Genomic DNA, 22394 nt, shown 5'->3' with positions numbered 1-22394 from the left:
AATAAGTTACAAATAATATATAGTAGCCAGCTAGATGATAACAATGGCACGTATTTCAGCATTTATTGGGTAGCACACAAATCAAGGGCGCTTAAGGCAGCTTAACTGCCTAAAAACCAACATAGCAACAACAAAAAATTTTGGACAAGAATGGCCGATAAAATTTTTCGAGTCGCGGCAATTTTACCGGGTCAGTAGTGGGAGGGGAAACAAATAATATTTTATTTTTGGCCTTGGGATTACAAATAGAAAGAATAAGTATGGAACATAAATGAGTTAGGTAAAACAATGCGGATTACCAAAATAAATGAACAGAATAAAAGAAATCTAATTACAAAAAGTTGAACTTTAAAATCATTTTAACGAGAAATGTAAACTAGAGGCTCTAAAGAGCCTGTGTCACTCACCTTGGTCTATGTGAATATTAAACAAAGGAAGCAGATGGATTCATGACAAAATTGTGTTTTTTTTTATGGTGATGTGTTTGTACATCTTACTTTACTAAACAGTCTTGCTGCTTACAATTATCTCTATCTATAATGAACTTGGCCAAGTAGTTTCAGTGGAAAATGTTAATAAAAATTTACAAATTTTATGAAAATTGTTAAAAATTTACTATAAAGGACAATAACTTCTTAGGGGGTCAATTGACCAACGGGTTGTCCGATTCATCTGAAAATTTCAGGGCAGATAGATCTTGACCTGATAAACAATTTTACCCCCATGTCAGATTTGCTCTAACTGCTTTGGTTTTTGAGTTATAAGCCAAAAACTGCATTTTACCCCTATGTTCTATTTTTAGCCGTGGCGGCCATTTTGATTTGATGGCCCGGTCACCAGACACATTTTTTAAACTAGATACTCCAAAGATGATTGTGGCCAAGTTTGGATTAATTTGGCTTAGTAGTTTCAGAGGAGAAGATTTTTGTAAAAGATAACTAAGATTTACGAAAAATGGTTAAAAATTGACTATAAAGGGCAATAACTCCTAAAGGGGTCAACTGACCATTTCGGTCATGTTCTCATATTTGTAAATCTTACTTTGCTGAACATTATTGCTGTTTACAGTTTATCTCTATCTATAATAATATTCAAGATAATAACCAAAAACAGCAAAATTTCCTTATATTACCAAATCAGGGGCAGCAACCCAACAACGGGTTGTCCGATTCATCTCAAAATTTCAGGGCAGATAGATCTTGACCTGATAAACAACTTAACCCATGTCAGATTTGCTCTAAATGCTTTGGTTTTTGAGTTATAAGCCAAAAACTGCATTTTACGCCTATGTTCTATTTTTAGCCATGGTGGCCATCTTGGTTGGTTTGCAGGGTCAACGGACACATTTTTTAAACTTAATACCCCAATGATGATTGAGGCCAAGTTTGGATTACTTTGGCCCAGTAGTTTCAGAGGAGAAGATTATTGTAAAATTTAACGATGGACGACGGACGCAAAGTGATGGGAAAAGCTCACTTGGCCCTTCGGGTGAGCTAAAAAAGAGCGTTATTTGTATTAGACAAAGAAAATTTCGTTGTTCACGAATATAGTCCCTAGTGTTGACAGTGGGTTACTTGCCATTAATTTTTATACTCCTTCCAAATTTATGTCTCCATGTTTAATGCCTCAAATTGCAAGAAGGGGGGTGAAATTACACTGTAAAAAAATTGGGTCCAGAATTTTAAAGGAAAGTAGTGATTTGGTTCAGCTGAAAAAGGTTAAAAATTAGCACTTCGGAAGCTGTCAAAAGATTTCAAGAAGCCCTCAACATAAAATTGTCCATATTTTGAGTTAGAGCCGAAGAAGTTTTCTATAATTTTGATATAATTTGTCCCAAAAGTAGTACAACACACTGTTAAAATTTCATTGGGAAAGCGCTGGTGGGATTTTTTAAATTTTCATTTACGTTCTAAAAGAAATGCACTGCAAATTAATTGTGGTCTCGGACCATATATGTCCTCAACAAAAGTTGTATTGTGTAGTCTAGACTAGTGTAAACATTTAATTCTAGTATAAAGATGGGTTGTCAGGTTGGCAGGTATTTACTCAGGTGATTGACAGATAACAAATCAAACATGATTTCTTATTTTCATTTACCTGATTATAATATGACGTATTTTATTCCATAGTTGATGTTTTTCTAAAATTGTTTAACATTCCACAGCGGTTTTATACTTTTACTTTAATCCTCACTTATTTTTATAAACTATGGAGTTACATTGTATCACAGATCAAATGTATTCGTTCATTGCATGTAAATTTGTGTTACTTTGTTTCTTGATTGAGTTAAGTAATGCCAATTGATATGTTTTAGTGTGTCTTTCTATGTTGCGATATTACACATGTATTATACTATTCTTTAAACCAGATGCTCCGCAGGGCGTAGCTTTATACGACCGCAGAGGTTGAACCCTGAACGGTTGGGGCAAGTATGGACACAACATTCAAGCTGGATTCAGCTCTAAATTTGGATTGTGATTAAATAGTTGACACAGCATAGGTTTCTGACACAGAATGAATGTATTCAAATGAACTTAAAATTTTTGTTTTCTCTTAGAGCAATTCACTATGGTGTTGAATATTAATCCTCTCAAAAAAATGTTTGAAGAAATTTTCTTTTAATTTATGAAATTTCAAATGAGAAAAATTGAACCCAATTTTTTAATCACATCCCCCTTTCCCTTATTCCAAAACTAATTTTAATTAAAATATTCTAATGGAGTTTGCAACAATTACTACTCATTTAAATACATCATAAAATATTAAGATGTAAAAAAACTGCTTGTTATCACTGAATGGTAAAGATTATTTAAATTTATCAGTTGGTAGTAAAAAGTGAATATACATTGTATATTGTATATAACAAAGATTTAAGTTGATTCTGGACAAAGAAAGATAACTCCAATTAAAAAAAAATATTGCAGATATTTCTTGCTTACTATACTGGACAAAGAAAGATAACTCTTAATTAAAAAAAAAATTTGCTATTTCACAATATTGTGAAATTAGATATTTCTTGCCATTGCACAATACTGTGCAATTGAAAAGACTTGTTATTGCACAATACTAAATATAATAATTTTAGATCCTGATTTGGACCAACTTGAAAACTGGGCCCATAATCAAAAATCTAAGTACATGTTTAGATTCAGCATATCAAAGAGGTCCAAGAATTTAATTTTTGTTAAAATCAAACTTAGTTTAATTTTGGACCCTTTGCACTTTAATTTAGACCAATTTTAAAACTGGACCAAAAATTAAGAATCTACATACACAGTTAGATTTGGCATATCAAAGAACCCCAATTATTCAATTTTTGGTGAAATCAAACAATGTTTAATTTTGGACCTCGATTTGGGCCAACTTGAAAGCTGGGCCAATAATCAAAAATCTAAGTACATTTTTAGATTCAGCATATCAAAGAACTCCAAGGTTTCATTTTTTGTTAAAATCAAACTAAGTTTAATTTTGGACCCTTTGGACCTTAATGTAGACCAATTTGAAAACGGGACCAAAAATTAAGAATCTACATACACAGTTAGATTCGGCATATTAAAGAACCCCAATTATTCAATTTTGATGAAATCAAACAAAGTTTAATTTTGGACCCTTTGGGCCCCTTTTTCCTTAACTGTTGGGACCAAAACTCCCAAAATCAATACCAACCTTCCTTTAATAGTCAAAAACCTTGTGTTTAAATTTCATAGATTTCTATTTACTTATACTAACGCTATGGTGCGAAAACCAAGAAAAATGCTTATTTGGGTCCCTTTTTGGCCCCTAATTCCTAAACTGTTGGGACCGAAACTCCCAAAATCAATACCAACCTTCCTTTTGTGGTCATAAACATTGTGTTTAAATTTCATTGATTTCTATTAACTTTAACTAAAGCTATTGTGCGAAAACCAAGAATAATGCTTATTTGGGCCCTTTTTTGGCCCCTAATTCCTAAACTGTTGAAACAAAAACTCCCAAAATCAATCCCAACCTTTCTTTTGTGGTCATAAACATTGAGTAAAAATTTCATAGATTTCTATTAACTTAAACTAAAGTTGTAGTGCGAAAACCAAGAAAATGCTTATTTGGGCCCTTTTTGGCCCCTAATTCCTAAAATGTTGGGACCAAAACTCCCAAAATCAATACCAGTCTTCCTTTTATGGTCATAAACCTTGTGTTAAAAGTTCATAGATTTCTATTCACTTTTACTAAAGTTAGAGTGCGAAAACTAAAAGTATTCGGACGACGACGACGACGACGACAACGACGACGACGACGCCAACGTGATAGCAATATACGACGAAAATTTTTTCAAAATTTGCGGTCGTATAAAAACGGGAGAAGGTTTGGTACCATTGATTGTTTTCACCTGTCCTAAGTCAGCAATCTAATGACAGACAGCCGGACAGACAGACGGACAGAGTACACACGTTAAATCCCCTTCGACTTCATGCAGGAAATTTATAAAAATGACCCAATTATTGATATTCTTGTCATAACCGAAGTGTTGACTACTGTCTGGGCTGGTGATAACCTAGGGGACGAAACATCCATCAGCAGTGGCATCGACCCAGTGGTGTAAATAGTTATCAAAGGTACCAGGATTACGATTTAGTGAGATGAATCCTGCCAAACAGACTTGTTCACCCTACCATCATCACGAAAACCAAATATAGTTGACCTATAATGTATTGCTTACAGGATCCGGGAAACGGACGAAAACAAAACTCAACATTTACCAATGAACCATGAAGATGATATCAAGGTCAGATTAAGGCTGCCAGACAGACATGTTTATCTTACAATAATTCTATACATCAAATATAGTTTACATTTTGTTTATAGTAACTTAGAAACGGACTTGTCAACAAAAGCTTTACCTTGATGACTGATGCATGACATGATTGGAGTGTTATGTCTTACTTTCTATGACTTGGGTCGCAGGTGAGACAAAAATAAATGTTTTCTAACAGCTATTATGTCAGCGTATTGTCTGTACAATGGCTACCTTTTTCCTTGGGGAAATAATTCAAGCAAAGTAGAATATTGCTTGCAACTACAAAGTATGTATGAACATGTATTATAGCATCCTATAGAAGACCATATATTTGAGGGTACTTACTATGTGGTGTATTTCATATAATGGAAAGCTGCTTACACTATATAGCACCATAGTTTGTTATTATCTATTCTATAGTGATAAATCTCATCAATACATTGCATTTAATTGCATGACGTCGTACAAAAAAAAAGTTGTTATTTTGCAATTCCTAGCTAGAGTATTATTAATAATAAACTAATAAAAATACCTTCTATTCCTATTCCAGCATTCACGCCTGAAGATTTCTCTGACATGACAGTCTGAAAAATAAGGAATATGCACTCTGAATATATCTTTACTCATGTCACTAGTTGCACTATAAACATTCTAAAATATCAACCCCCCAAAATATACTTTATAAAACAAATGTTTCACATTATATAATATTTATATCGAACAAATTTTCATATTTTTCAGGAAAAAGGGTAGCCCAGAGTGATAGAGATATATAGTTTAAAGTGTAAAGGTGGTTTTTGAATTTGGAACATTCCCTTGTAGACATAATCTCGCTTCATGTTGATTTGCAAATGCATTTTGAATGCACCTTTAAATTGAAAATTGTTCCAACTGTAGAATATCCCAATATTCCGCAGTGATCTCACACTTGTTATCATTTGTCTTGATACAATTTATCCGTTCACTTTTGGATAACCTCCATTTTAAGCATATGTAAAATCGAGCAAATCAAGTATCTAAAATTGTTCCATCATATAAAAAAAATTGTCCTTTAACATAGTATTTAGGGTATAAACCAGCTAGAGGCTCGAAGGTGTCTGGATATCCCTCATCTATCATGTTTGCCCCAAAAACTATACAATGCAATTAGGCATTTTGCCAAAACAAAATTAGATTGATTGATTTTTGGTGTTTTAAAACATCTAAATCCCAGCCTGCCCTTTGATATATGGAAGCTTAGGGTACAATTTCAGAGAGATCCATACACTTACACACAAGATATTATCCAGAAACTACAAAAATGCTTGTTTTTGGCCCCTATTTGACCCCTTATTCCTAAACTGTTAGTACCATAACCCCAAAATCAATCCCAGCCTTCCTTTTGTGGTATTGAACTTTCTGGTAAAATTTCATAGAGAACCATTCACTTAAACTAAAGTTATTGTCCGGAAACCAAAAATGTCTTTGGACGACAACCACGACATGATAGTATTATAAGAACGCATTTTTTTGGCGGTCGTGTAAAAACCTGTACCATAAAGTCAGCTATAAAAGGCCATGACATGAAAAATATGAAATATTCAATTGAGAAAACTAACAGCCTTACTTAAATAAATATGACAGACATTCGTTTCAGAGGAGATGATCTTTGAAAAATTATAAGATGGACAAAGAAAATTGGTCAAAAATCATTGTTTAAGGTTGTTACCATGATTACTGCTTTTAAAGGAGTTATCCAATTGTTTTGTTAGTATTGACATCTTTGTGGATCTTGCATGCCTGATTTTTTCAAATAACATTTTCTATCTATCTAAAATAGTTTTCAAGATAATAGACAACAAGAATGTGTCCATAGTAAATGGATGCCTCACTCACACTATCATTTTCTATGTTTAATGGACCATGAAATTGGAGTCAAAACTCTTATTTGGCATTAAAATTAGAAAGATCCTATCATAGGGAACATGTATTAAGTTGCAAGTTGATTGGACTTCAACTTCATCAAAAACTACCTTGACCAAAAAATTTAACCTGAGGCGGGAAACAAATGGACAAACAGACGGATGGACGTACGGATGGACGTACGGATGGACGTACGGACGGACGTATGTACAGACGGACAAGGCTTAAACTTAATGCCCCCTCCTGATCAGCTACGGCGGTGGCATAAAAAGGGTCAAATAAAGTACAAAGTTGAAAAGTATGGAGGACCCAAAATTCAAAGAGTTTTAGCCAAATACAGCTAGAACTATCTTTTCCTGTGGTAGAAAATTCTTAGTATTCATCAAAACTGAAAGTTTTGTAAACAGCTAATTTGTAATTATGACCATAATTATAATACCAATAATAATTCATGTCAACACAAACATGCTTACTAATCACTTGGCTTCCGTCCTGATAAACTTATCAGCTGTACATGATCTACAAAAATGTCAATATGACAAAAAGCAATAAACAACAGGGGTTATTGACCTTTAAAAATAACAAATTTTGACTTATAATAGTGTTCATTTGTCTGTGTGTCGGTTCGTCTGTTTGTCCATCCGTTCATTCCTCCGTCCGTCTGTCCGTTCGTCCACCCGTACATCCCAAATTAAGTTTCCGGCCTCAACCAAATGTTATAAAACTTATACACAATGCTTATTACCACAAAATATATACAGATCAAGTTTGAATTTTGGTGGCATCACTTTAAGAGTTATACTCCTTTACAAATGGAATAAAATGCTTCACTGAGCGCAGCCTGATACCACCGCAGAGGTCGAACCCTGAACAATTGGTGCAAGTTTGGACACAATATTCAAGCTTGATACTTTCTGAATTTTGGATTGTGATCAAATTTTTTGACATAATATAGGTTTCTGACACAAAATAAATGTGGTGAATTATCTAAAAAAGTTTAAATGGTTTAAAAATTTGTATTAAATTTCAAGTGAAGATTTCTTTCTATTGCGCAATACTGTGAAAAAGAAGATTTCTTGCTATTGCCCAATACTGTACAATTGAATATTTATTGCAGTTGCGCAATACTGTGCAATTCAATATTTCTTGCTACTGCGCAATATTGTGAAATTGAAGATTTCTTGCTATTGCGCAATATTGTGCTATTGGATATATTTCTTGCTATTGCGCAATACTGTGCAATTGAAAATTTCTTGCTATTGCGCAATACTATGCAATTGAAGATTTCTTGCTATTGCGCAATACTGTGCTATTGGATATTTCTTGCTATTGCACAATACTGTGCAATTGAAAATTTCTTGCTATTGGGCACATATTCACCTTACAATCATTCCATACACCAAATATAGTTGGCCTATTGCCTATAGTATCCAAGAAAGAAACTTAACCATGAGAACTTAATATTGACCAATCAAAAATGAAAATGAGGTCAAGGTCAGGTGATACCTACAAGACAGACATATACAACTTACAATCATTTGATACACCAAATATAGTTGACCTACTGATTACAGTTCAAAAGAAATAGACCAAAACACTTAACACTGAGCAATGAACCGTGAAAATGAGGTCAAGGTCAAATAAACCAGAACTAACCTACACGTTTGTGATCAGACGTCACCAATCTTATTGTAGAGATTTGACCAGGAACCCCACATGCAATTCCTAGGATCTATCTGCTACCTAGTTACTCCATATATACATATAAAGACTACTCAGAAGATTATTTCTTGGAACAAACCACAACAATATGTTATTAAGAAATGTATATTTACATGTAGTGCTGTTATAAGTGGTTTCTAATTTATGAACATTTTTGTTTTGCAAAGTAATCAAATTGTTAAAATATTGTAGAAAAACGTGAATGTATATTCTATTCTTTTTAGTTTCAGCAAATTAAGTGCTATACTTATGATAAAATATATATACACTAGAACACACCCGCGAAATCGCGAAAGCCCTCTCCCTTTTTCCAAAGTCCGATATTTGTTTCCTTTCTGTTAAATAAAATTATTTTCATGTTTCTGGCCTCAGACCACAATTATTCTTCTCCTTTGCTAAAATGCAACTTTTGGTAAAAGTCAAATTAAGTTAAAAATTTGCACCACTTCAACTGAACATGAAATAAATGTAACTGCTTATATATAGACCATTATTAGTCTAATAAAATATGCTTCTAGGACAATCCATCAGTGGTTTTTCTTTTGAGAGCCTTATTAACATGCCAATGGTAGAATATGAATCTTGTATAAATGACTAAGACCGACTGAGGCTTATTTGAGGGGTGGTCGGAGGGGTCCTGATCCCAAAATCCCAGGCATAAAAAAATGAAATCCTGAGATGCAGAATTTAAAGAAATTCATATCCCGAAATCATAAAATATGTTCCCGGATCCTGTAAGGATCAATACCCAAATTCTGAGCTTAAAAACACCCGATCCCGACGTCCCGAAAAAGGTCCTGCCTCCCTCTAATATCTACCCTACTTTCATTTTTGCCAAATCACCACTTTCACCAATATATTTTTATGCCCCATTTATGAGCATTATGTTTTCAAGTCTAGTCGGTGCATCCGTGCGTTCGTTTGTTCGTTCGTCCATCTGTCTGTCCCGCTTCAGATTTAAGTTTGTGGTCGAGGTAGTTTTTGATGAAGTTGAAGTCCAGTCAACTTCAGTAGTAAATATAGTGCCGATGTGGCACCTGTGTACTATGGACACATTCTTGTTTCCACATGTTTTACTTATTTTAATATATATGCAACTGGTATGATCCCTTAAATAGTAATCATTTCAAAGAAATCAGTAGACAGAATACAGAGATGCTCTATTTATCAATTGAAGGTAGTATAATCATATAATCGTAGTTTACATGTAGATAAACACGAAAAATAATTGTCCACTACTTTAAAGGAGGTGGTTCTTGCGACCTAAACACCATGATATGTGATATGGAGAACGCTCTGATTAGCTTATTTATTTTTCAGGTTTGTTATCTATCATACGATTGGTTGTACTTGTGCATGTTTCAAACCGGAAGTCTTTCCTATGACTAAAAAAAAGGTCAAATAAACCTGCCAGACTGACATGTACATCGTAATTTACTTCCATACACCAAATATAGTTGACCTTTTGCATATAATACTAGAAAAAAAGAACAACACAAAAAATCAAATTACACCACTGAACCATGAAAATGAGGTGAAGGTCAGATGACACCTGTCAGTTGTACACCTTACAATCATTTCATACACCAATTATAGTAGACTTTTGGATTATTGTGTCTGATATATAGACTTGACCATGAAGACTTAGCCTTGTTCACTGAACAATGAAATAAGATTGAGGTCAAATGAAAACTGTCTGACAGACATGGGGACCTTACAAGGTATGCACATACTAAATAAAGTTATCCTATTTATTTAAAATGAATAAAAATAGGTTTATCCAAGACATGAAATATTTTATTTTTTCATATTGAAAATTAAGGCAATTTTAGAATTTTTCATCAATTTAATCAGAAGTAATACATTGTGTAATAAAAATAAGGATTAAAAGATATTTTGCAAAGTAATTGATTAAATTAAGTGATTTGTAATTTTTGGTTGATTAATGATTACAATGATTACTCAAATTTTTTTAATAAATTATAACCGACTAATGCTTACAATTCCAATTACCCCAAACCTGATCTGAGATAAGACAAGTTAACCATGAAAATGAGGTTATAAACAGACTGTCGGTGTAAGAATCTCAAATAGAGTTTTGCAAAGCTTGTTTTCGCCTTAAACACTCTTGAATGTAATAAAAGACATCTACTTATTGTGTTTATTATTGAAGAAATCACAAACCAATAATTTCCTGAATTCAAAAAGTGCCTTAGCTTTGTGAAAGGCCGGTAAAGCGTTGAATTTAGCGTCTCAAATATATGATTTTGTCCAATCAAAATCGTAATAACAAATAAATTGCATTCGAATTTGAAATTTTTAATTCAAGACATAAAGAATGTCCCCTGTAGTATCCTGGTTTTGTACCTGATTTATTCTAAGTGTAAGCATTTGTAATTTAAAAGTATGTGTACCTGTAAGTATTCCATCACTTCTTTATGCGGGCCGAATACTCCTGCTGCTGCCAGATCGTATGGAGTCTTACCCTGAAATACAAATCTTTATATTGCCTTTATCTGATTATTACAAAGAAGACTTTTGTTACACATATCATACAATAAACAAGACCAGTAGCAGCTGAGTGATGTCTTATTTTGTTTTTACAGGTGCTAACCATATTATGTTCATTTATAAAATATAACTCATGAACAACATTCTGATTATTTTTATAACTTTTTCTGTAGCCTTTAAGAAGAATTTTACCTTTTTTTTCTGAAAGCATTTGAAATAATTTAAGTCTGTCAGCATTTGGTCTTTGTAATTTTTTTTCGCGTTTTTTTTAAATCGGTTAATGCATCCTTATGTCTAGATGGGGGTTATAGGATTTGGGGGTCTTTTTAACTTTTTATTTTTAAATTTTAGCACCCCATTTTTCTTTATTCTTTATATTTTTTTTCACCCCATTATTTTCTATTCATCATCTTTTTGCCCAATTCTCTCTTTTCCTGAAGTTTTTTTTCTATCATTCATGATTTTCTACTCTGTATACCCTATCCATATCCTCCTATAACTATATATTGTTATTGTACAGATTTCATAGTTTTTAGTTTTATCACTGACACCGTATCAATAAGGAAATACATGAATTATGGCACAGATGAGAGATTTTTTGCAACTATTCCAACTAGATAGCTTAAATACAAAAATATGAAGAACTTTGCAGTCTTGAGGAGGCTGGGGTGTCCTCTATCTTGGATTTTGAAAAAACAGACAACAAACAGTCTAAATCTTTAGTGAAATGTGCAAATTTCGAAAGTTGAAAGTAATTTATGTGTAAGACTTTTCATGTTGATATAGAAAATTATGTGTTTTATCATATTTACGGCTATATTTTACCAAAAAAAACAGATTAGTGTTGTTTTAATAATTTATTTAAAACTTTGCCATATAAGGGGGAGATAACTCAGAGAAAGTAACTTTTACAATTGAATGATTTTTTAATTAATATGTAATTATCAATATACGATGAACTTATTTTAATGTATTGCTTAAGACTATTTTGATACTATCTAATAACTTTGTTATCATTGTCACAACAACAGATTGGTGTGTGTGTCTTTTGACAGTTTGTTTGTTTACATTTGGGTTTAATGACAACAAGTGTCATATTCAGGATATTGCGAGGTCTAATTTTGAATCAATACAAATGATTATTTTTTATATCAAAAACTATTTTATCCATTTACTTATAGGTTATTACTATTGCTTCTTTTCCCTAAAACTGAGATATTCATATAATTTGGCTAAAAAATTATGGAATTATAAAATTATCTCCTTTTAGTATAACTAATTACCCAAAAAGTGTTAGTGGTCTATAAACAAAATCGTTTTATTTTTGAAGATTTTGAAAACAAATACTGGATTTCTTTTATATGATCATCTATGTTCACGTGTTTTATAGTAAAACTAAGCCATCCAAGTCTATAAAACACTTTAATATTTTTTGTCCAATTTAAAGGATCATATGACATATGTGTAACTATAACCTTGAGAAAAAAATTCCATTTGACCAAAAATATCTTAAACATCATTTTAGTGATGCATTATTTACTACATGTAGCAATAGTTGAATATTAGGCATTTACTATATAATATTACCTGATGTGTTTTAACCAAGGGACTGATGCCTCCTTGTTCTACTAGACATCTTGTGACCTGTAGATATCCCCACTCAGCACCCAGATGTAAAGCTGTTCTTCCATCTCTCTATAATATAACCAAATAGCATGTAAATATTATGGATAATACTTTGTTATCAATATCAATAATATACAACATATCCTACAACTGACATTAAAACTTGTCTGATAATCTGGATAATGTTGTGTAATAAATATAAACAAAATATATCTCACATGAATCAGTGGTCAAAACTGAACAAAATGACCAGTCACACTTGTATTCATATTGTACATAAACAACAAATAAACAACAAGTTTTTTTGTGGGATGTCAGACCTTCCATCAGAAATGTCATGTTAACAAAATAAAATATTTTTCATGAAATGCATTAAATATTTATATCAATGGATTCAGTGTAATGCACAGAGATAAATGAGATCTCACTTTATATAATTCTAGCAAGTATTTGTTGATATAATAATGAAATCTGTCTGATCAACATGGTTCAGAATAATTATCAATTTAAAAAAAAATAACTTTTTAAAAGAAATATGAAAAATAGTTACATTTCCTGATTAAGTACGAGGAGACAAGTAAAATGAGACCCCACTTAATATGATTCTGACAAATATTTGTTGTCCATTAAACCTGTCTAATTAACAACATGATTTTGTGTGGAATAATACAACTGACATCAAAACTTGTCTGATAAACTTGACAATGTTGTGTAATAAATATAAACAGAAATAAACTGTCGCATTAATTAAAACTGTCTGATTAACAACAGGATTTAGTGTAGATTCAGATTAATCATTAATTCTAATAAAATAATTTTTTTAAAGAAAAATTAAAAAAAGTTGTATTTTCTGATTCAGAACAATACTATGAGTAAAATGAGACCCCACTTTATATAATTATAACAAATATTTGTCCATTAAAACTGTCTAATTAACAACATGATTTTGTGTTGATTGAAAGTAATGTAATCAGATTTAGTAGATAACATACATCTGTGATATCTTTGTTACATCTGTTCTCCAGGAGAAGTCGACACACTTCCACATGTCCTTTACAGGCTGCCCACATTAATGCTGTCCATCCATCCCACTGGAATAATACAACTGACATCAAAACTTGTCTGATAAACTGGACAATGTTGTGTAATAAATATAAACAAAAATAAGTAGTTACATCAATTCAAACTGTCTGATTAACAACAGGATTTAGTGTAGATTCAGTATGATCATTAATTCTAATAAAATCATTTTTTTTTTAGAAAAATGAAAAAAAGTTGTATTTTCTGATTCAGAACAATACTATGAGTAAAATGAGACCCCACTTTATATAATTATAACAAACATTTGTCCATTAAAACTGTCTAATTAACAACATGATTTTGTGTTGATTAAAAGTAATGTGATCAGATTTAGTAGATAACATACATCTGTGATATCTTTGTTACACCTGTTCTCCAGGAGAAGTTGACACACTTCCACATGTCCTCCACTGGCAGCAAACATTAATGCTGTCCTTCCATTAACCTGGAATAATACAACTGACATCAAAACTTGTCTGATAAACTGGACAATGTTGTGTAATAAATATTAACAAAAATGACCAGTCACATCAATTAAAACTGTCTGATTAACAACAGGATTTTGTATTGATTCAGTTTAGTCATAAATTTTAAGAAAATATTTTTTTTAAAGAAAAATGAAAAAAAGTTGTATTTTCTGATTCAGAACAATACTATAAGTAAAATGAGACCCCACTTTATGTGATTCTAACAAATATTTGTTGTCCATTAAACCTGTATAATTAACATGTTTTTGTGGTGATAAAAAGTAATGTGATCAGATTTAGTAGACCATGTGTTGTGTGTTGTTATATTTGTTTGTTTATTTACTCTGAGTAGTCAGGTGAAGACCATGTGTTTTGTGTTAACAGGATTTAGTGTAGATTCAGTTTAATCATTAATTTTAATAAAATAAATTATTCAAAAAAGAATGATAAAAGTTTTATTTCCTGATTTAGTACAACACAAAGAAAATGAGACCCTCTTTAAAAAAAAGATTATTATTATTATCATTATTATTATTATTATTATTATTATTATCATTATTCATACAAGCATTTATTGTCCATTAAACATGTCTAATTAACAACAGGATTTAGTGCAGATTCAGTATAATCATTAATTTTTAAAAAAAATCAAAGAAAAGTTAAAAAGAGTAGTATTTCCAGATTCAGAACAATTATATGATTAAATGGAATTACATTTTATATGAATCTAACGACTATTTGTCCTTTTTACAAGATGTTTCTACATTAGATCTTTATACATATCACTATCTGACCAAAGTTGTTAACACAACATCAAGAAAAACATAAGTGTAAAAAATTGTTTCATGTCAAGAAGCGAAATAAGAACTTCACCATCCATAACTCAAACAAAAAGAGAAATATTTTAAAATCAAACCATGCATGTATTTTTCCATTAAAACTCTAATTAAATTCAGAATTTTGATTTAATGTTGATTCAGTATAATGACTAAGTATCAGTTAACATACATACCAATGGTATTTGAACAGTTCAGGTTTTATTATTGTGTGTTTTATTATTAATACCAATGGTCTAGATAGGCCAAGGGGGAATCATAAAAAAACACATATGGTTTAACCCCTCCACATTTTGTGTGTGTACCAAATCAGACAACCTGGACCATGTGTTGTTTGTTGTTATATTTGTTTGTCTATTTACTGAGCAGGTCAGGTCTGGGCCATGTGTTGTGTGTTGTTATATTTGTTTGTCTATATACTATGAGTAGTCAGGTCCAGACCATGTGTTGTTAGTTGTTATATTTGTTTTGTCTATTTACTCTCAGTAGTCAGGTCCAGACCATGTGTTGTGTGTTGTTATATTTGTTTGTCTATATACTATGAGTAGTCAGGTCCAGACCATGAGTTGTAAGTTGTTGTATTTGTTTGTCTATTTACTCTGAGTAGTCAGCAGGGTTTCCCCTGGGTCAATTATTTTTTTCGCCACCTCTTTCGCCAAAACAATATTTTTTTCGCCACTTTATTTTTTTTTCGCCAAGTAACACAAATATATTTTTCTTTTAAAAGTTTCCTTTTTTTTCTCCAGCCACCCTCCCCCTAAATAAGAAGTGGTTTTTACAACAAAACGAAGCATCTTATCACTTGGAATTGATCCCTTGTGTAAGTGAAGTCAATTCATTGAAGGGTTACTTTCATGCCAACCTTTTGAATAGATTTCTTCATATCGACAGTTTTCTTTTCTAGACCATCGTAAATAAGTAAAACTATACATGCTATATGCTTGAAACACGTGTGTCACTGAACACTGATACGATTTTGAAAGTACACACTGAAATCAATGATCTATATGAAAGTTAAATGATAAAATTTTAAATCAGAGACTGTTCTTTCTTTTGAACATTTTTCGTCATAACAACAATTTTCTTTTCTAGACTATCATTAAAAGAAGGAGAGGAAGCTTAAAAATTTTGCAAACACGTGCGTCGCAAAGTTGCTAATAAATCCCTTTTGTGACATGTAACAGAAGCCATATTATTTTGTCATATCATAAAATCAACACCTTTATTAATTAGTCCTTTGATGTCGATAGCTATGAAAGCAATCAGCTGATTATTGATTTTCTGTCAAAATCTTAACGAGTTCAAGGTGAATTCCGAGTATTGTCTGATAGGTAAAGTAAGAGAAACCCGGAAAAAGTAAATAAACAAGATGGCTGAAAATAAATCGTTATATATATTTCTTTCGACAAATTCTTTCGCCAATGACGAATTTTAATCGCCACAATAATTATTTTTTCGCAAATTGCGAAAAATGGCGACCGCCAGCGGAAACCCTGGTAGTCAGGTCCAGACCCTGTGTTGTTTGTTGTTGTATTTGTTTGTCTATTTACTCTGAGTAGTCAGGTCCAGACCATGTGTTGTTAGTTGTTGTATTTATTGTCTATTTACTCTGAGTTGTCAGGTCCAGACCATGTGTTGTTAGTTGTTATATTTGTTTGTCTATTTACTCTGAGTAGTCAGGTCCAGATCATATGTTGTGTGTTGTTATATTTGTTTGTCTATTTACTCTGAGTAGTCAGGTCCAGATCATGTGTTGTGTGTTGTTGTATTTGTTTGTCTATTTACTCTGAGTAGTCAGGTCCAGACCATGTGTTGTCTGTTGTTATATTTGTTTGTCTATTTACTCTGAGTAGTCAGGTCCAGACCATGTGTTGTTTGTTGTTGTGTTTGTATGTCTATTTACTCTCAGTAGTCAGGTCCAGACCATGTGTTGTTTGTTGTTGTATTTATTTGTCTATTACTCTGAGTAGTCAGGTCCAGACCATGTGTTGTTAGTTGTTATATTTGTTTGTCTATTTACTCTGAGCAGTCAGGTCCAGACCATGTGTTGTTAGCTGTTATATTTGTTTGTCTATTTACTCTGAGCTGTCAGGTCCAGACCATGTGTTGTTAGTTGTTATATTTGTTTGTCTATTTACTCTGAGCAGTCAGGTCCAGACCATGTGTTGTTAGTTGTTATATTTGTTTGTCTATTTACTCTGAGTAGTCAGGTCCAGACCATGTGTTGTTTGTTGTTGTGTTTGTATGTCTATTTACTCTCAGTAGTCAGGTCCAGACCATGTGTTGTAAGTTGTTGTATTTATTTGTCTATTACTCTAGAGTAGTCAGGTCCAGACCATGCGTTGTTAGTTGTTATATTTGTTTGTCTATTTACTCTGAGCAGTCAGGTCCAGACCATGTGTTGTTAGTTATTGTATTTGTTTGTCTATTTACTCTGAGTAGTCAGGTCCAGATCATGTGTTATTAGTTATTGTATTTGTTTGTCTATTTACCCTGAGTAGTCAGGTCCAGACCATGTGTTGTTAGTTGTTATATTTGTTTGTCTATTTACTCTGAGTAGTCAGGTCCAGACCATGTGTTGTTTGTTGTTGTGTTTGTATGTCTATTTACTCTCAGTAGTCAGGTCCAGACCATGTGTTGTAAGTTGTTGTATTTATTTGTCTATTTACTCTGAGCAGTCAGGTCCAGACCATGTGTTGTAAGTTGTTGTATTTATTTGTCTATTTACTCTGAGTAGTCAGGTCCAGACCATGTGTTTGGTTGTTATACTTGTTTGTCTATTACTCTGAGTAGTCAGGTCCAGACCATGTGTTGTTAGTTGTTATATTTGTTTGTCTATTTACTCTGAGCAGTCAGGTCCAGACCATGTGTTGTAAGTTGTTGTATTTATTTGTCTATTTACTCTGAGTAGTCAGGTCCAGACCATGTGTTTGGTTGTTATACTTGTTTGTCTATTACTCTGAGTAGTCAGGTCCAGACCATGTGTTGTTAGTTGTTATATATTTGTTTGTCTATTTACTCTGAGCAGTCAGGTCCAGACCATGTGTTGTAAGTTGTTGTATTTATTTGTCTATTTACTCTGAGTAGTCAGGTCCAGACCATGTGTTTGGTTGTTATACTTGTTTGTCTATTACTCTGAGTAGTCAGGTCCAGACCATGTGTTGTTAGTTGTTATATTTGATTGTCTATTTACTCTGAGCAGTCAGGTCCAGACCATGTGTTGTAAGTTGTTGTATTTATTTGTCTATTTACTCTGAGTAGTCAGGTCCAGACCATATGTTGTTAGTTGTTATATTTGTTTGTCTATTTACTCTGAGCAGTCAGGTCCAGACCATGAGTTGTTAGTTGATGTATTTGTTTGTCTATTTACCCTGAGTAGTCAGGTCCAGACCATGTGTTGTTAGTTGTTATATTTGTATGTCTATTACTCTGAGTAGTCAGGTCCAGACAATGTGTTGTGTGTTGTTATATTTGTCTATTTACTCTTAGTAGTTAGGTCCAGACCATGTGTTGTAAGTTGTTGTATTTATTTGTCTATTACTCTGAGTAGTCAGGTCCAGACCATGTGTTGTTTGTTGTTGTATTTGTTTGTCTATTTACTCTGAGTAGTCAGGTCCAGATCATGTGTTATTAGTTATTGTATTTGTTTGTCTATTTTCCCTGAGTAGTCAGGTCCGGACCATGTGTTGTTAGTTGTTGTATTTGTATGTCTATTTACTCTCAGTAGTCAGGTCCAGACCATGTGTTGTTAGTTGTTGTATTTGTATGTCTATTTACCCTGAGTAGTCAGGTCCAGACAATGTGTTGTTTGTTGTTGAATTTGTATGTCTATTACTCTCAGTAGTCAGGTCCAGACCATGTGTTGTTAGTTGTTGTATTTATATGTCTATTTACTCTGAGTAGTCAGGTCCAGACCATGTGTTGTTAGTTGTTGTATTTGTATGTCTATTTACCCTGAGTAGTCAGGTCCAGACCATGTGTTGTTAATTGTTGTATTTGAGTCACTGAGTTTTCAATATTTGTGGCAATTCATATAAACCATTTTTATGAACTATCAAGAATATTACTTTTTCATAAGTAAAACTGATTTACATATATAGTGTTGAGTTTTGATATTCAATGTTACAAGTTTACCTTTTTAATATTCAATGTTACAAGTTTACCTACTTGATTATCAATGTTAGCTCCATTTGCTAGGCAAAGCTTCAAGTCCTCTACGCTCCCATTTTCAGCAGCTTCATAAAGTTTCTGTAAGTAAGAAATAGAGATTACATTTAGCAGAATGTGAAGAGTTAAGTTACTTAAATGGTTTTAACTCTAACACCAGAGAATAATTATCAAACACTTTCAAATTACAGATTTTTATTGGTAAATACATATAGACATTTAACTCTATCCAATTTCTCAACTGGAGACATCTTTTTGAATGTCACTTTTTCGTGCAGACCAAATAAACATCAATACTTTAAAAGACAACAAACTGAATTTACATCAATAATTTCAAAGATAATGCTCATTTTGGCCTCACTCCTTTTTCATAGTCTGTCAACATCAAAAAGACATCTTGATTCAACATTGTTATTTTTCTAATAACTGTAACAATGTTATGTACATGACGTCATAGTCAAGTACTTTCAATTTACAATTTAAAAGACAATAATCACAAACATATCAGCACAATAAATTAAATTACACTTAGCTGAGAGGGTAATAGAGCAAATTGTAACCCGTTGAAAGAACCGGAATTTTTTAAATAAAACCAAACTGCTGAAAATTACAGATGTTATATACTTTCAATTGAAACCAAAAACCACTTGGTCGTTTTGTGGTAGCGTGTTCTCCTCTATAGCAGAATTGATTGGGTTCGTTCCCAAGACGGGTCTAAACCAAAGACTAGAAAATTGTTTTAGCTGCATTTATATCTGCTAAGCAACATTTCAGTCTACAAAAGATTGGTGACTGATAAATCCAATTATTCACTGAGCATGCTGAGGGATATCAAAGAGTGTGGCCCTTGTGGGGGTGTCCAATTAATCACAAAATCACAAATTTTTAAAACATCCCTACATATTATAACATGCTTATATTTTCTATCAGATAAACAATAAAAACACTTGACAGTTTTGACTTTAAAGAAGAAAAAAGCTTACGTAATTCCACACTTCCATTATCTCCTAAAATAGAAAAAAAAAACATATTTATAAACTGTTGAGTAATTATTGTTACTGCTTCATGCAACTGAAAAAAAATATACTGTTTTTGGACTTATAAATACTGACCTATGTACGTATTCAGATATACACAACTAAATCTTTGTATCAACTAATAGCTCTATAGTGATCATCTACCTAAATATTGAAGGGACATAACTCTGGAAGAATAAATGCAAAAGGAATGTAACCAAGGCTATGTTTAAACTTTAAAAAAAAAAGCAGTTTGCTATAAAAAGCCACGAAATAACAATTGTCAAACAATTCAAACTAGCAAACTAACTGCCATATTTATGTACAAACAATCAAAATTAAAAGAAATATGATACAGAAACAATAAACAACCACTGAATAACAGGCTCCTGACTTTGGACATGTTCATTCATTACATCATAAGAATGAAGCTTCTAAAGTAAACATAACTAGATATCATTGAGATGGGAGCCATCTCTGTGGGCCCCGCTGTCAATAATGTGGGGTAAACAAGTTGTATGGATAATCTGATATGAAGCATTATTTGAAGTTATTACATAGTCTCACGTGTGATTTTAATCTAAGATTTTAAGTTAAAACTGATAAATATTCTCAACTTACTTTCATAGTATAAAAGTGATATGACTGCATGATGTGAACTCATTGTTGACTACTCTAAGGTGACTTCTGGATATATGGATTGATGTTTGAACAATATGTTTAAAGGTGCTGCCCAATTGATATTTGTCACATATTTTTAGAATTATGCCTTCCATGTATTATGACCCACCAAGTATAAAGTATGAAATATTAACGGTTCTCGAGAGGTAGAGCGGACACAATTTGTTAAGAACAACGAACGGATGGACAGACCGACGGACTGACCTTTGACTTAGGATGCATACATTATGACACATTCTCTGGTGTTGGTTAATATATATGTTAAGTTGAAAATGTTTGTCAGGTATAAAGTATGAAATAATAACAGCTGTCCTCTCAAAATATAGTGTGGATCAAATTTGTTAGCGATGGACAGACCAACAGACAGACAGACCTTTGACCTAGGAAGTGGTACATACATCATGACACACCCTCTGGTGTTGGTTAAAATGGATGTCAAGTATACTATTTGAAATCATAACGGTTCTCAAGATATAGAGCGGACACAATCTTCACAACAGGACACGGGGTTGTCAACTGAAACCAATTTTTTTTTTTACATTGACCTTTGACCTAGGAAGTTGTACATACATCATGACACGCCCTCTGGTGGTGGTAAAAATGGATGTCAAGTATAAACTTTGAAATCATAACGGTTATCTAGATATGGAGCGGACACGATCTTCACCACAGGACACGGGGTTGTCAACTGAAACCAAAGTTTTTGACCTTGACCTTTGACCTAGATAGTTGTACAAACATCATGACACACCCTCTGGTGTTGGTTAATAATCATGTTAAGTATTAAGTATAAAGTCATAACGGTTATCTAGATATGGAGCGGACACAATCTTCACAAAAGGACACAGGGTTGTCAACTGAAACCAAAGTTTTGACCTTGACCTTTGACCTAGGAAGTTGTACATACATCATGACACACCCTCTGGTGTTGGTTAAAATGGATGTCAAGTATAAACTTTGAAATCATAATGGTTCTCAAGATATAGAGCGGACACGATCTTCACCACAGGATACAGGGTTGTCATCTGAAACCAAAGTTTTTTTACCTTGACCTTTGACCTAGGAAGTTGTACACACATCATGACACGCCCTCTGGTGGTGGTTAATATACATGTAAAGTATAAAGTATGAAATCATAATGGTTCTCTAGATATGGAGCGGACACGAAAGTGTTACGGACGGACAGACGGACGGACAGACTGATCATTATAGGGTGACCCGCCTAAAGGCGGGGCCCTAATTAATGAACGTGCTACTATTGCATAATCACTATATATAAACCTTTGAAGCATAGCTTCAAATGCATCAAATAAAAACAATTGACCAAGCATTTTTGAGTTATTGTCCGAAAACTGGAAAACCCCATTTCTCGGAAACGTAAAATCTAAAATTTATGAAAAACGAAATGGAGCTCACAGCAATAGATATATACCATCCACTAAAGTTTTATACAAATTGGGTAAAGCGTTTTGAGTTGATTTCCGACATGTTGACGACGGACAGATGGACGGACGGACAGAGGTATACCATAATATGTCCTGTAAACAGGCGTATAAAAAAACTGCACTGTAATGTACAATAAATCATTTCAACCACAGTTTTATTTGTTGGC

The 22394-nt window shown here is 32.7% G+C and overlaps 2 protein-coding genes across 2 annotated transcripts in view; both read right to left on the bottom strand.

Moving 5' to 3' along the window:
* Positions 1-11093, bottom strand: part of LOC134691297 (uncharacterized) — a 54409-nt gene extending 43316 nt beyond the window's left edge. Inside the window, exons 1-2 of the mRNA XM_063551751.1 lie at positions 10813-11093; positions 5307-5358 (exon numbers count right to left, since the gene is read on the bottom strand). Of these exons, the coding sequence (XP_063407821.1) occupies positions 5307-5358; positions 10813-10827 (67 nt within the window). The 5' untranslated portion in view covers positions 10828-11093. The remainder of the gene's footprint in view (positions 1-5306; positions 5359-10812) is intronic.
* A 267-nt stretch (positions 11094-11360) lies between these two features.
* Positions 11361-20417, bottom strand: LOC134690150 (inversin-like). The gene is made up of 7 exons (XM_063550126.1): positions 20412-20417; positions 20069-20092; positions 19086-19166; positions 13962-14060; positions 13528-13626; positions 12497-12604; positions 11361-11402 (listed from the first exon to the last, which is right to left on the bottom strand). Exons 1-7 carry the CDS (start codon positions 20415-20417, stop codon positions 11361-11363), a joined length of 459 nt encoding a protein of 152 aa, XP_063406196.1.
* Positions 20418-22394: the final 1977 nt, after the last annotated feature.

Source organism: Mytilus trossulus, chromosome 11 (genome assembly GCF_036588685.1).
Source record: "Mytilus trossulus isolate FHL-02 chromosome 11, PNRI_Mtr1.1.1.hap1, whole genome shotgun sequence".
Classification (NCBI taxonomy): domain Eukaryota; kingdom Metazoa; phylum Mollusca; class Bivalvia; order Mytilida; family Mytilidae; genus Mytilus; species Mytilus trossulus.
This window is presented reverse-complemented; position numbering and strand designations above follow the sequence as displayed.